This window comes from Apium graveolens, chromosome 1 (genome assembly GCF_009905375.1).
Source record: "Apium graveolens cultivar Ventura chromosome 1, ASM990537v1, whole genome shotgun sequence".
Classification (NCBI taxonomy): Eukaryota; Viridiplantae; Streptophyta; class Magnoliopsida; order Apiales; family Apiaceae; genus Apium; species Apium graveolens.
In genome coordinates, this window is record NC_133647.1 from 184,407,541 (window position 1) to 184,422,622 (window position 15,082).

A 15,082-nucleotide genomic window follows, 5' to 3' on the forward strand; every position below is an offset into this window, starting at 1 on the left:
GAGCATGTGCCACTTCAGGGACAATTTTCTTTATTTTTCTTTTCCGTGGTGCAACATCTTTTGTACCGACCGGTCTACCACGCTTTAGGCGTGACTTTGATTCTGTAACCAATTCTTTAGTATATGATTTTTGAATTGGTATATCTATTCTGGCTGGAGTATTTACTGCAGGTATATGAGATTTAGTTATATTTCTAGAATCGTTAAATGCGTCAGGCATTTGGTTTGCAATATTTTGCATATGAATAATTCTTTTAACTTCAAGTTTGCATTGATCGGTACGTGGATCTAGAAAATATAGTCCTGTTGCATTCCATGATAGGTCAAGATTAACTTTATTCGAATGTTTATCTCCCCCTAAGGGAGGAAACATAGACTCGTCAAAATGACAATCTGCATATCTTGCGGTAAATAAATCTCCAATTAGAGGTTCCAGATATCTAATTATAGATGTGGAATCAAAACCAACGTAGATACCTATTCTTCTTTGAGCTCCCATCTTCGATCTTTGTGGTGGAGCAATCGGTACATATACAACACATCCAAAAATTTTGAAGTGAGAAATATTAGGAACTTGACCGAGTACCAGTTGTAGCGGAGAATGTTGGTTGTAGGAAGTTGGTCTAATCCTAATAATATTAGCAGCATGAAGTATTGCGTGACCCCAAATAGATGTAGGTAATTTTGCTTTCAACAACATCGGTCTTGCAATAAGTTGGAGTCTTTTGATAAAAGACTCGGCTAACCCATTTTGTGTATGTACATGAGGAACTGGGTGTTCAACTGAGATTCCTACAGACATGCAATAGTCGACAAAAGTTGCAGATGTGAATTCGCCGGCATTATCTAAACGAATTGACTTGATGCAATGATCTGGGAATTGAGCTCGTAATTTGATTATTTGGGCAAGTAATTTTGCAAAAGCATCATTACGAGTTGAGAGAAGACAAACATGAGACCATCTAGTTGAGGCATCAATTAATACCATGAAGTACCTAAATGGGCCAGATGATGGGTGTATAGGTCCACATATGTCGCCTTGGATCCTTTCTAGAAAAATTGGGCTTTCAAGCTGAACTTTAGTAGGGGATGGTCGAGTGATCAATTTTCCTAAAGAACATGCTGAACATGGGAGGTCATTGTTGGAGAGAACTTTAAAATCTTTAAGAGGATGGCCAGTAGAATTCTCTATAATACGACGCATCATAGAGACGCCAGGATGACCTAATCTTTCATGCCAAAGAGTAAAAGATTTTGGATCTATGAGTTTGGAAGCAATGACATTGTGTGACTCAATAGTTCTAATTTTCATCATGTATGATCTTGAGGAAAGTGAGTGAAACTTTTCTAAAATTTTCTTGTTGCTAGGATTAGCGGAAGTAATAAGAAAATATTCTCTATCAGTCTCAGAGGTAGTTTCGATGTGAAAATCATTGAGTCGAATATCTTTAAAACTAAGAAGATTTCTAGTAGACTTACTAGAATATAATTCATTTGAAATGTGTATGTGGGTACCGTTAGGTACGTCGAAACTATCTTTTTCAAAACCTTCAATTATATTAGATACGCCGGAAATCAATCCGACTTGAGCTTTGGTTTTGGTTATTTGGGTAAAATACTTTTGGTTTTGTAGAATCGTATGAGTTGCACCACAATCAGCAATGCATATATCTTCAGAATCCATTCTGTATATAATTAAGAAACATAATTTATTTGATAAGAACATAACACACTACATAATTCAAACAAAATAAAGCACACAATACACACTACTAATCTTCAGCCTCCCATATGGGAGTTTCGTTAGGTTCATTCGGACCATTAATGCTTATTCATCCAGTTGTGATTCTCGAGAAATCATCTATGTTATTGTTGGCGAAATTTGTTTCTACCATTTTCTCTTTTGATTTTTGAGAAGATTGGTATAACTTAACAAGATGATCTGGGGTATGACAATTACGTGTCCAGTGCCCATTCATGCCGCACCTATAGCAAACATTTTCATTTTTTCCTCCTCGTGATGCCTTTCTTTTACTCTGTGATTCAGATTGCCACTTCCGGTGACCAGAGTTGTTATATGGACGAAAATGCTCGTGGCTCCGACCTCGTCCACGGTACCGCCCTTGGCCCCGTCCACCTCTATACCCTCTTCCACGTACATTCTGCCGGAATGACATGTTATTTACTTCAGGTAATGGGGCAGATCCTGTTGGACGGGATTGATGATTCTTAATCACCAATTCATGATTATGTTCAGCAACGAGGAGAGTTGATAGAAGATCACCGAATTTAGTGAATTTGCGCTCCCTGTATATCTCTGCTAAGTTGATATTGTTGGGGTGAAAAGTTGATAGTGTTTTATCGATTTTTCTTTTTTCCGTAACTTTCTCACCGCACATAATAAGCCTAGAACTTATTTTGAACAAAGCAGAGGTATATGCTCGGACACTCTTAAAATCCTGAAGTCTTAAATTAGCCCAATCATTTTCAGCTGCAGGTAGATAAACTAGTTTCTGGTGATCGAACCTATCCTTTAGATTTTCCCATAAAATAAAAGGATCCTCGACTTCTAAGTACTCAGATTTTAAATCTTCATACATGTGGTGTCGGAGAAAAATTATGGAGGTAAAGTTTTCTTCAGCCGTGAATTTATTTTCTGCCTTTATTGTATCGCTTAATTTCTTTGAACCCAAGTGCAACTTTACATCTTGTACCCATGATAAATAATTATCGTCATAAATGTCCAAGGAAATGAACGACAAGCTTGTAATATTTGTCATACTAAATCTGAATTAACACGAAAATTATTAAATTTTAATTCATCAATGTAAATATTACATAAAATCCTACTTAATCGGGTGCGTTAACAAGTATGCAATAATCAATGTATATATCATTATTATCATTGATAATATAAACAAATCTATATATAAAATGACAAATGGATTTTCACCCGCCATACGGACGTCTGCGTATACAGGTTATCTCCGACCAATAATAAATTAAAGTGGACAATCCTGCATAAGTTAGTTATGGGCAAAGTTATTATCCGATAATTATGCAATTTATAAAATAAGGTTCCCACTATATTTCGGTATTACCCAAAATTAAATGGTACCGTAAAATAATTTTAATAGGCGGTGCTCCGGCCATATATATTTAAATTATTAGTAGAGGGTGTAACCACGTGTACTTCAGTCACACACATATATATATATATATAAATTATATGTAGAGGGTGTAACCACGTCTACTCATATATATGCATATTTAAATTAAAATTATACCTTCTCAGTTTCGGCAGGGCTTCGTGCTGATAACGTGTTGTAAAATACTAACTATATTATACCAATAGCTGGATTGGATTAAATGAAAGGGTTGAAGAGCTGATAAAACAAGAATGCAAACAATGAGAGGAATGTTGCTGCTCGGAGGTGTGTTTTTATTAATCACAAACGAAGCTATTTATAGCCAAAACAAGAGACAAGGAAATTAAATGTAATGTGAAGATTTTCAAGTTTAAGCCTAGCCTTACTATTTAATATTTGACAATAACAATCAATTTACAACATGATTAACATTTTCCATTGGAGTGCATATTTTTAAATTTTTGGAGTTATCTTTGAGTGAATAATCACTAATTAATTTGATTGATTAATTAGGAGATTAATTGGAAGTAATTTAATTAATTAAATAATAATATATAATTTTATTTAAAGTTTATTAAATTTTCATAAGATGTACAAAATAATATCACATGACATTTATTCATATTTAATATTTAAGTAATTTACACATATATTTTTTTAAGATGATTGAACAAATTTGATATTTAAGTGATTTATATATATATATATATTTTTTCGAATGATGATTTATACATAACTCACTACTTAAAATTTAAAAAGTTGATACCTAATATATATGAATTAGATATAAATTCGTGATTTGCTAAAATTAGTTATCTAGCAAATCAACTGTGGGAGATTTTGAAATGAATGAATCATTCTGTAAATTTTCGGGAAAAATAAATGTAATGTAATCGAAGAAACTCATTTGATTATTAGAAATTAGGATTTAGGACAAATGAGAGTCACGATAAGTCAATATATTATTATTAAATATTAACTATTATTTTGAATTTAATTTTTTTTTAAATATTTTTTTAATTAGTTATCACCATTTGACCGAACTGACCAATTTTTGACCTAATCCAACGACTTTTGATCGTTTTTTAGAAAAATACACTTTGAACCGGTTTGTGATTGATCAAGACGAGAATTGTCCAAACACCGATTAATCAGTTAATGTATTCTTATTTTTACGATATACTTGGTTTGGCTGAATTGTCGATCTATTCACTTATCTCCTAATACTTGTATAGTTACCTATATTATAATTTTTAAGAATTATTTGTAATGTTAATATTCCCATAAATTTAAATAAAATTAATTAAGAGCTTAATACTCCTAATTATATATTAGGTACTTAGGGCCATTTTTCTCAATTTAAATTACTTTTAGCTTCTACAAAACATAAACAATGTACACTAAACCAAGATATCTTATCCAAAATCCAGTAGCTATAAATACACACACAGCATGTACTATCATTACCAGTTTACCACTTCACCACCAGTTGCAGTTCTGCAACTAAACAAACAATGTCAACCCTCTTCTATCTCAACCAATCATCTTCAATCTTAAAACACCATCACTCTAACTTCAAACCACCTTCAAAAAGACCATCTTTTTACATTAACTCACTCCTCCCAGTTCAATCTCCTCCAGCTCAGCAAGTTCAAACATTCTGGCAATGGCTGTCTGATGAAAAGGTGGTGACCCACAAGTCTCCAGCTAAGCCTGGTGTTGTAGCTGAAGGGCTAGGATTAGTTGCACAGAGAGATATAAGTAGAAATGAAGTTGTTTTGGAGATTCCTAAGAAGTTTTGGATTAATCCTGATACTGTTGCTGCTTCTGAGATTGGTAATGTGTGTAGTGGATTGAAGCCTTGGGTTTGTGTTGCTTTGTTTCTTGTTAGAGAGAAGCTTAGAGGTGATGAATCTTGGTGGAGGAAATATATTAATGTTTTGCCTGAGTTCACTGATTCTACTATCTTTTGGTAGGTTAGTTTGCTTTTGTGGTTTGTCTTTTGTTTCTTGATATTTGTTGTGTGGTGTGTGAGGATTTCCGGTTTATGGTCGTGTCCGTAAATGTGTCAATTTGGTATCGTTTTACTGAAATTTGCTAAAAATGAATGTAGAAATTAAAGGAATGAAATTTTAGTAAAAGTATTGTTTTGTTTTTGATCAAATTCAGGTTAATCAAATTATGCTGTGTTATTTTTGGATTTATTATTGTAAAATTGAGTTGGGTTTCGAGTCACGAGTCGTGACATTGCTACTCCTAATTGTTAGCGACATTGCTATTCCTAATTGGTATTTTTTTGGTAACTTCTTTTGCAGGTCAGAAGAGGAGCTATATGAGATTCAAGGTCAGTTGATTAACTTTTTTATTTATCCTTTGCTTTTTAGTTTTCATAAACAGTGGCTAATTTCTTTGATTAAGCTGCGCTAGTGTTGATTATCTATTTGTCTTGGTTATCTATTTTAGAATAGCATAATCATGAAGCTGAATTTGGGAATACGACCTCGATTTACATTTAGTTTTGTAGTTTAATTAAACCATTCCCGGTAATTACGTAGTGTGGAATTTTCGGTATCAAGATGGTGATCATTTCGTCAAACTCCTTGGATATTTAACTAGCAGTTTGTGAATTTAATAATTACTTTTATGGGGCTCTGTCTTTATAGAGATTAAACTGAGCTTCTTGTTGAATCTTGCCAGTTGCATTAATGTATATAACTTTGTTGAATCAAAATGGATTGATTTACCTAGTTCTTAGCTAATAATACTTGTGTTAATGTTAAGCTTTGTTGATTGCCGCCCGCAAGGGTTGGCTCAGTTGGTTAAAGAGGGGATAACTATCCTCTTGGTCACAGGTTCGAATCTCACTCCCACGGGAGGGGAGGAGAATTTATGATTATGCCTCCTGAGTCAAAGCCTAGCCTGTCGCTTAAATGCGGTTTACCTTGGTTCACGTGATTTGCAAGCTATTGCGTGAGCCCGTAGGGCTACGATACAAAAAAAAAAAACTTTGCTGATTGCCTAATTCCGAGTCTAAGCTCAAAAATAGCAGTTTAACTGAAAAATGACTATTTAGGAACCCAACTATTGAGCACAACAGTAGGTGCCAAAGATTATGTGAAAAGTGAGTTCTTGAGAGTTGAAGAAGAAATCATACTTCCAAATCAGAAGCTTTTCCCTTTTAGTATAACAGTGGAAGACTTCTTGTGGGCATTTGGAATACTAAGGTCAAGGGCTTTTTCTCGTCTTCGTGGACAAAATCTTGTTCTCATCCCCCTGGCAGACTTGGTAAGTCTTCTTCTCCTTATCCAATATAGTTTTGTCTGCAGTTTTTTAAAATTTTAAGTAGTGTTAGTTAACAAAGAATGTTTTTTTTAGTATGATCCTAAACTAAAAAAAGCTGCTGGTTTGCGTCTGTATCCAACCTGGTCCTAGTATATCTATTTCTATCTTTCAGGAGATCGAAAATCCTAGGTTATTACCCCTATGATTGTGTCTAGATATTTTACCATAATTTTATCTCTTCCATATCACTTTTATGTAAAACCTATAGTGGCCATTCATATCATCTGTCATAGACTGGTCTGACAAAGGGAATGAAATAAATTGTTAATTATGTAAAACAAAACTACGTTGTGCGTATGTAGCCTGAAATTTGAAAATATGTGAAATCCGTGGAATACGTTTTCAAATGTCCCAATTTAGTTGTTGAGACAATTTCCTGGACGAGAAGCTGCAAAAGGTCATTCCTAGTGCACAAAACTCTCGCGTCACGATATGAGGAAAAGTCCTGGAGGAACTACAATGCCTAATATAATAATAATTTTCAATCTCATACCTTCTTCTAATATTGGTATTTGAAATTCTAGTACAACTATAATGCAGCAGATAGAATGTCTACTTCATAGTTGTTTTGTTTCTAGTCAAATGTCAACTGCTTTTGTTGAAAATTAACTCTGCTGACTAATATATGTTACAACATACAGATCAATCACAGCGCCAGCATAACCACAGAAGATTATGCATATGAGATCAAGGGGGCTGGTCTTTTCTCAAGGGATCTTATATTTTCTTTGCGTAGCCCAGTACCAGTCAAGGCTGGTGAGCAGGTAATATACGTTGGTTTTATGAAGCAGTACCAGTGTACCACACTAAAGTTGAGTGCTGAAATTATCATAAATATTAGTGAAGTGTTTCATCTGGAATTAACTTATGGATCATTAGATCTTTGTGACCCCTTGATATACTTTTCTTGGTCATTTTAAAATCTAACTGTAGTAGACGCAAGCATACTGTGTCTCCTTAATTGCCAGAAACCATCAAGTTATACTGACTGAATCATGAAGTGGACAGGTTTTGATCCAGTATGATTTAAACAAAAGTAACGCTGAGTTGGCTCTGGATTATGGATTCATAGAATCAAGATCAGATCGAGTTACTTACACATTAAACCTAGACATAGCTGAATCAGACGAAAACTTTGGGGACAAGCTAGATATTGCCGAGACAAATGGGATGAATACAACAGCTTACTTTGATATCACACTGGACCAACCTCTTCCAAAGGAAATGCTTCCATATCTGAGGCTCGTAGCTCTTGGGGGAACCGATGCTTTTCTCCTAGAATCTATTTTCAGAAATTCAGTTTGGGACCACCTTCAGTTACCTGTCAGTCGTGCAAATGAAGAGGTCATATGCCAAGTTGTACGAAATGCCTGCAAATCTGCTCTTGCTGGTTACAACACCACACTCGAAGAGGTAACTTAATCTATATATGCATCAATTAGACATGGTGTTGCTGCTTGTCCCATATACTTTCCTGTTCGTATAGATTAACAGTGAGAACTATCATAACAGTGAGAACTATCATTGTTACAGGATCAGAAATTGAAGAAAGAGGGGAATCTTAGTCAACGGCTTCAGATAGCAGTCGGGATAAGAGCAGGGGAGAAAAAAGTATTGCAGCACATTGATTCGATATTCAAGGAAAGGGAACAGGAGTTGGATGAGTTTGAATATTACCAAGAAAGGAGGCTCAGGGATCTGGGTTTGGTTGGGGAACAAGGCGACATCATCTTCTGGGAGCCTAAATAAATTTTGTCAATGATCATCAAAAGCTTTGCTTGCATTCTTGGCTAAGAAGCTGTTCTTACAGGGCATGGTTAAATGGAGAAACACTATTATAATGACACCTTATATTGAGTTTTCCGAAGAAAGTGCTTGATGAAAACGCACTAGCACCAGTCCCCTTGTTGAGCAAGGTCAATATGATAGCTTCAATGCTGCGGTACCATATTTTCCTGTTGCACTTGTCCCTCTGCCTTCTCCCTAGCTGAGCTAGTTTTGCTACAATTTACATCGACTTCCTCACAGGTCATAGTGCAGAAGAAATTGTTTTTCCGGTATTAGTCGCGTTTCAAAATTTAAGTAACATATAGGCTGTTAGCTCTTCTGGAGAAATATATATATTGTTGTTGTGCTAAATATGAAGTGAAGCTCTTCAGCTGATATTTTCCTTGTGTAAATGAATTTATTATTTGAAAGCATTACAAGTCTACAACTAAATATCACATGGAAGCTCTCTGCGGAAAAGAATTATTAGTATTGCATTCTTTGGATAACTGTGAAATTGTATGATACTGAGGAAACAAAGAAGAAGCAAACAACATATAAACAAAAAGAATGAACAAAACGGTATATAGATGCCCGAAGCAGATAGTATTCTGGCTGATTCTTGCGAAGCTTGTCAGGTACGCAAGTAGCCTATTGTCGGACTCCATTTTTTAACTCTTCGGGTCCCTTTGGTTCCCAATGCTTTAAAGCTCTTTATCCGTGTGCTTAGGCTTGGCAAAGATTCTCAAAGCAAAGAACCATGACATCTAACCCATAGTAGCTATGCATGGTCCAATATAAATATATTGATGACCCTGTCAATAAGCTTTATAAACTTCATCAATTTGCCTCATTGTAAAACTTCAGTCCTATTTCCAGCAATTAATGTATCATCACAAGTTGTTTCTTCGCAGAAACACTCATAAGGGTTTGCATAAAAATAATCTTCTTCTTTGGGCTTGTCTACATCAACTCTACGACGAGTGGGCTGTCCCATTCTTCTTGCATGTGTAGATCTCAGAGAAACAGAGAATTCGTACCATGAAAGTGTTCCATTCAGATGTAAGTCAATCAATTCCACAAGTTTTCTGCGATCAAGTTGGACTGTTTTTCGAAATTCAAGGTACCTGCATTAAAATGTTGTGAGAACTAGTTTCGGGATCCAGTTATCTCCTTGACTTCACTTTTCATGAAAGAAGAAGAAAAAATCAAATAAAAATCTTTGGCGTATGTACCTGCGGTGACCCTCCACTAGCTTTGCCATGTTGCCATCATAAGTGGGAATAAAAACACTACTAGCAACTGAGACTATAAAGTCCAGAGCTGCCATTTGTGATGAATGATTTTGAAATTGCCGCAGATCATCAGGATCAAGCAGGTTTTCTTTCTTTACCTGATGTCAAATGTTTAAGACTTTAAGCTTCAATCCCTCTAGATACTGATACCATATGAAACAAGATTACAACCAAGATGCAAGCATATATACAGTTTTATCATTCTCTTCACAGAACAAATCAGGCCAATAGACTCCCTAAAAAAACCCTTGATTGACCCTCTTTAATGATCAGGGAGTATGCAGCCATATGGATGATTTAGTTCAAAAATTAAGTTATTTACTAGTCAGCGCTCATCATCGATGCATCATTACATCAGGACACGTGCTAATAAAACCATGTTATTTCAATATATCATGATCTTACCAAGATTCTTGCAAGGGGGCCAAAGTGCTATATTAGTGGAAATATAAATAGCATCACTGATATTATGAATGAACCCAAGACCTACTGTACCTATGGTAACACTGGGTTTTAACAATGTTTTAGTGATTCGAGTACACATTCTGGCCACAACACTAAGCGGGCTATAACATTGAGCGAACCATGCATATGATTTTCTAATTTTTAAATGAGGGGAGCTTCAAGTTCATATATAAAAGAACTACACAAATGTAAGGTAGAAATCACTCACAATCCGTGGAAATGAAGCTCGTAATGCTGCAAGTCTCCTTTCACTGCCATAAATCTCACCAGATGCAATATATATCTGCATGTCCTTGTCAAAATCTAATGCATGCAGCACTAGATCTGTCTCCTCAGGTGTAAGAGGACACAAACCTTGCATTCTCCTCTCTTCAGAAACTATATCTTTCTCCCTCCACCAAGGAAATGCATACCTGAACAAGCCGCAAGTTGAGAGAATGATATAATTTAAACTGAAGTCATCGTCATATAGCTTAAATTCATACATTTGCGTAAATTAATTAAGACTCAAACTTTAAAATTTAATTTAAAAAAGGCTTGACGACATAACGGGCGTTGATCTGTACACATTTGAACATCTAAAACATTAAATTTTCAAAACTACATTTAAGCAATAAACCCTTGGCAATTAAACAATCCAAATCCTATATGTTACGACTGGAATGCCTTCTGTTAAGTATTTAGTGATGATTAGGGGTCAATATATGTAACTAAATCAGAGTTTTAACGTTTAAGTTTAGAAGTACCTTTGCAGTGGTTCCATCATCTATGTGTTCATCATGCATGTGAACATCAGGATCTATATTTGTGAATTAGCCAAAAAGAATTATCAATTCCTCAAAAACCTACTTAACTTGATATTTTTAAGTTTTAAGATGAGTCATTATTCCTTAGGAACGAAAATGAGTATACTTATATGTTCAATTTGGTTGGAAGGGATGAATTTAGGTGGGTATGGAATGACATTGGTAGGTATATATTGATAATTTCCAACGTCCATTCAAATTTAAACTAGGGTAGGATAAATGCTTCATTGTCCTACTCATCTTCTTCACAAAAACCATCGTTTCTTCACCTCTAATTTTCTCATTATTTTCAAACAATTCATTCCCCATTCCATTGTCTCCAACCTCATGGGGCACTTGTGATAGCTAACTATCTGGGTATAAATTAAACTGACCACATATACTTGATGCACTTCTTAATAGGACTAGGTTGGACAAAAAATATGGTAAATATTGGATTCATTACAAGATGCATGGGCATATATTAGGAAATATTCAAACAAGTGATGGACGCACACATACATATCATAAGAATTTTTAAAGAATCACAGACTACTATAACCATATTCTAAGCTAGTAAAGATTGAAATTAGACCAGGTTATTCATACGTGTCATGTACTTTCGTGTTTCGTGTACTAAATACTAAACCCATACACACCTCTTTCAGATTCGTGTACTTTCATGTGATGTATCTTCAAATAAAAAAATAAATAAAACATTAAAAATATTAAATGTTTAGCTAAAACTTTTACAGATATGTAATAAATATATAAATATTTACATCATTTTATTTTTTTTGCTAAACATATTTACATACAGTGTTATAAAATTATGTATAATATATAAATAATTATACATAACTATACATATATCTATTATAAATATTAATATTTAAATGTAAATATACTTATCTCGAGTAGTGTTCTTTAGTGTCGTATCGTGTACCCTAAGGGAAAATTCAAACATGACAGTAAAATCTAAGTCGTGTACTTAAAATGCAAACACAAACACTAAATTTTTGTGTCGTTTCGTGTCATGTACTAAATTTCTGGATCTAATTGAAATGAGCATAATTGATGTACTTTGAAGTGGGATGGATCACCTCAGCTGTTTAAGCTCTTCAGCTTCCTGGTCTGTACAGCCATGTGTACAACCAGAAAAAGCCAGCATATCCATCTCGTATCTTAGATGCAATGCTATAAATGGCCCTCTGTCTTTAAGGATATGAACTAATTTCTTCCCTAAAGCCTCAATTTGAGGAGTGAATCTCAGTGCCTGGAAATTGACACGGCACCTGAGTTTCTGAAGATCAAGGGGGATCATATTGTTTGCCAAACGTGTATCCGTCCTGTTAAAATGTATCACCTTGTGCTTTCCGAAAAGAGGCAGAATCTGTACAAGGGAATAAAATCATAGAATGTAAAATGAACAGAGAGAAGCAAAGGACTAAAGTGAGAGAGAAAGAGAAAAAGGGAACACTTTTCATCTTATACATAACTTGGCATGATTTAGCTTAAACGAGTAAATTTATATCTAATACAACATTTAGTAAATGGTAAAAATTGGAATTAAGAACGAACATGGACAGAATTATCAACAGTCTATTGTTGTGAAACCAAATATTTAATATAAGTTTGAGGCTGACGATAAAAACAGATAAGAAGCGAGGCATACAGACCTGTTCCATGTAGTATTTTTCACTCGACCAGCTAACAGGAGGCATTTCCAGTGGCTGGTAACCATATTTTCTTGTAAACTTTTTTGGTAACCGTTTAATGATTTTGACTTCATCCCTCAGTGAATCAATGAAGTGCCTCACATCAAAAATGTCCTCAAAATCACTGCACGCAAAAAACCATGTGTTTTATCATCAAATTTTTTTTAAAAAAAAATTGAGCAAGTCGCAACATTTTACATAATAAACAGGCACCTAGGATCAGCCCAAAAGGATGTCTTATCAAGTTCCGGAACAACCAAAGTAAGGTTTAGCATTCGAGCAACTGTCACCATGTCACATATCTGAAATTTCCCAATTTGTGAGTGAATAAACTGCTGTCAAGATATGTAATAGAACAAAAAAGTGAAAATAACACGAACCGCAGCACGCATCTGATTTAAACCGCCGTTGCAAGAAACTTTGAGAAAACCATTACTAGTGTAGTTCCCTGAAGAATAGGTATTGAGGTAACGTTATATGCTTTACATGAAAAGTAAAAAGAGTGTCTTTTTCTATATTATTGAATATAAAGAACCAATTGAACTTTGATTATATCTCAAGTAATTAAAAAGCTGATACATTTATCTCCTCTCTAGTAAGGAAGAAGTGCCATATGCTCAGACCACAGTCACATACCAGCATTTATGTAAGTACATTGAAAAGTAGCCTAATATGACCTAAATCTAGGCTCCATAATTATACTCAACAACTTGAAATTAGTAAGAAATTTTTCCAATACACGAATAATAAGGAACATCCCCATCCTAATAACATAAAATGTGTACTAGTTCCCTGGAACTAACATTACAGCCCCACATCTCATATTATTACCAAATAACAGTCTACCATACCAGACTATGTTTCTGCCCAGTCAAAACCAAACTATATGTTTCATTAGGTACGAGACCTTAAACCTACTTGAAGGACTAAAGAGGTTGTTCCTGTAAAGACACAACACCCTCCCCCTTCCTGGGGAGATTAAGGTAACAAACTTACAGAAAGTTACAAAATAAGGCCAAATAACAGTATGCAATATGTTAAATGAGCTAACATAACTTGAACTTATAACAGTGTAACAGCAAAAACAGCATCTCCGTTTATCGAAATACTAATCAACAGTTACAAACACATCATGTCCACTTACTATCACATTACTAATGGCAATTGGCAATACACTAATTTCAAGAACAAAACTTTCAGAACAAAAAAGATACATACTTGCAGGAGGAAGTGGAGGCATCGACTGAACCGCCTTTTTCTCCTTAAAAATCTTCGAAGACCCATCTGAATGATTCAACAATCCAGACAACAAATGTGGATGCCAAAGCTCTCCAACAGTAACAATTTGAACCAAACAGGTCCAAATCACAATGCTAGAACAAACCCTAATAAACCAAACTTGTAATCTAGTTTTAGGAATCACTTGCCCAGGTAACTTATCACACCTTAATTGTACACTCTCTGATCTAACCTCCATTTCAATCCTCATTTCAAAATCCTCATTTTTAATAAAAACAAATCTAACCCATTAACATCTATACAAATCAACACCAACCCAAATCAAGAAAATGCAAACCCCTAGATTCAAATCAAAATCAAACCCAATATATACAATACACACAAAATCAAGAAAAGGGTGATTTTAAGATCAATGTATTAAATAAAAAAGGCCCTTAATTGACACTCCCTCAAAACTTTAAAGAAACACTTAAAGATTCAATCTTTTAGCAAAAGAACAATAAATGGGGCGATAAAATTAAAGATTTTAGTGTAAAAAGAGGTGGGAAAGCGGCAAAAAAATAAAAAAATTCACGAGGTGAGAATAAAATTTATATAATTAAATAAGCTTCAACCACCAAGACAAAGAAACCCAACGAGCGTCAAAATTTTGTGTAGTGAATAAAATAATGTTAAATCAGTAACGGGTTTTAATATTAAAGAAGTAAAAATGTGAATCTGGAAAAATATATATACAAGTGTGTGTACATGTGTACGAGTGGGAACAGTTTAGGGTGTTTTGTTGGCAAGAAAAACAAGGGAGAAGAAACTAGAAAAAGGCATTAATTAACTGTTTGGTTGATGTGGTAGTAGATTACCCATCAATAGGCCTCCGATTATAATGGAACTTTTTATTTTGTTAAGTTTATTGCAGTTTTTGACATTACAGAATAAAACAAAAAAATGTTTTAGTGACGGTTCCTGAATAACCAAGGCATCTCGTGAAAAAATATTAAAAAGAAATCATAAAGATCATTATATGCTAACAGCGTGGAGACGCTCCTTAGCAATAATATTTATGTGACAATCAAATCTATATTATCTATAATAATCGGAATGGGTTCCCTAATTTTGGTTAAACTACTAAATTATTAAATTACTATACATATAGTCTAATTATCCTACTAAATTACAATCGTTTCTCCTATTATTAAAAAATAAATAAATAGAGTTATATATATATGTTAAACTACTAAACTGTTAAACTATTAGATATAATATACTTATTATACTAAAATACAACCACATGTTATCCTATTTTTTTATAAATTTATTATTATTAT

General features: G+C 34.2%; 3 protein-coding genes across 3 annotated transcripts; 1 reads left to right on the top strand and 2 right to left on the bottom strand.

The window, feature by feature from the left end:
- Positions 1-1,832: 1,832 nt before the first annotated feature.
- LOC141713170 (uncharacterized) lies at positions 1,833-2,780 on the bottom strand. The gene has a single exon (XM_074516464.1). It carries the CDS (start codon positions 2,778-2,780, stop codon positions 1,833-1,835), a length of 948 nt encoding a protein of 315 aa, XP_074372565.1.
- Positions 2,781-4,624: 1,844 nt separating this feature from the next.
- Positions 4,625-8,716, top strand: LOC141673235 (ribulose-1,5 bisphosphate carboxylase/oxygenase large subunit N-methyltransferase, chloroplastic). Its single transcript, XM_074479966.1, has 6 exons — positions 4,625-5,121; positions 5,465-5,493; positions 6,223-6,434; positions 7,133-7,255; positions 7,500-7,904; positions 8,025-8,716. The coding sequence occupies exons 1-6, from the start codon at positions 4,664-4,666 to the stop codon at positions 8,238-8,240; spliced, it is 1,443 nt and encodes a 480-aa protein (XP_074336067.1). The 5' UTR covers positions 4,625-4,663; the 3' UTR covers positions 8,241-8,716.
- A 17-nt stretch (positions 8,717-8,733) lies between these two features.
- Positions 8,734-14,596, bottom strand: LOC141673229 (rhamnogalacturonan I rhamnosyltransferase 1). Its single transcript, XM_074479961.1, has 8 exons — positions 13,740-14,596; positions 12,902-12,969; positions 12,735-12,823; positions 12,483-12,645; positions 11,907-12,196; positions 10,227-10,431; positions 9,494-9,651; positions 8,734-9,385 (listed from the first exon to the last, which is right to left on the bottom strand). Exons 1-8 carry the CDS (start codon positions 14,008-14,010, stop codon positions 9,109-9,111), a joined length of 1,521 nt encoding a protein of 506 aa, XP_074336062.1. The 5' UTR covers positions 14,011-14,596; the 3' UTR covers positions 8,734-9,108.
- Positions 14,597-15,082: the final 486 nt, after the last annotated feature.

What these genes read in the sequence shown, in the direction of transcription:
- LOC141673235 (XM_074479966.1), top strand. Translation starts at nt 4,664, where the DNA reads ATGTCAACCCTCTTCTATCTCAACCAATCATCTTCAATCTTAAAACAC. An exon ending in ACTGATTCTACTATCTTTTG is followed by an intron (nt 5,122 to 5,464) that starts GTAGGTTAGTTT and finishes CTTCTTTTGCAG; the next exon opens with GTCAGAAGAGGAGCTATATG. An exon ending in ACAACACCACACTCGAAGAG is followed by an intron (nt 7,905 to 8,024) that starts GTAACTTAATCT and finishes TCATTGTTACAG; the next exon opens with GATCAGAAATTGAAGAAAGA.
- LOC141673229 (XM_074479961.1), bottom strand. Translation starts at nt 14,010, where the DNA reads ATGAGGATTGAAATGGAGGTTAGATCAGAGAGTGTACAATTAAGGTGT. An exon ending in GCCTCCACTTCCTCCTGCAA is followed by an intron (nt 12,970 to 13,739) that starts GTATGTATCTTT and finishes CCTATTCTTCAG; the next exon opens with GGAACTACACTAGTAATGGT. An exon ending in CTAGTGGAGGGTCACCGCAG is followed by an intron (nt 9,386 to 9,493) that starts GTACATACGCCA and finishes ATTTTAATGCAG; the next exon opens with GTACCTTGAATTTCGAAAAA.
- LOC141713170 (XM_074516464.1), bottom strand. Translation starts at nt 2,780, where the DNA reads ATGACAAATATTACAAGCTTGTCGTTCATTTCCTTGGACATTTATGAC.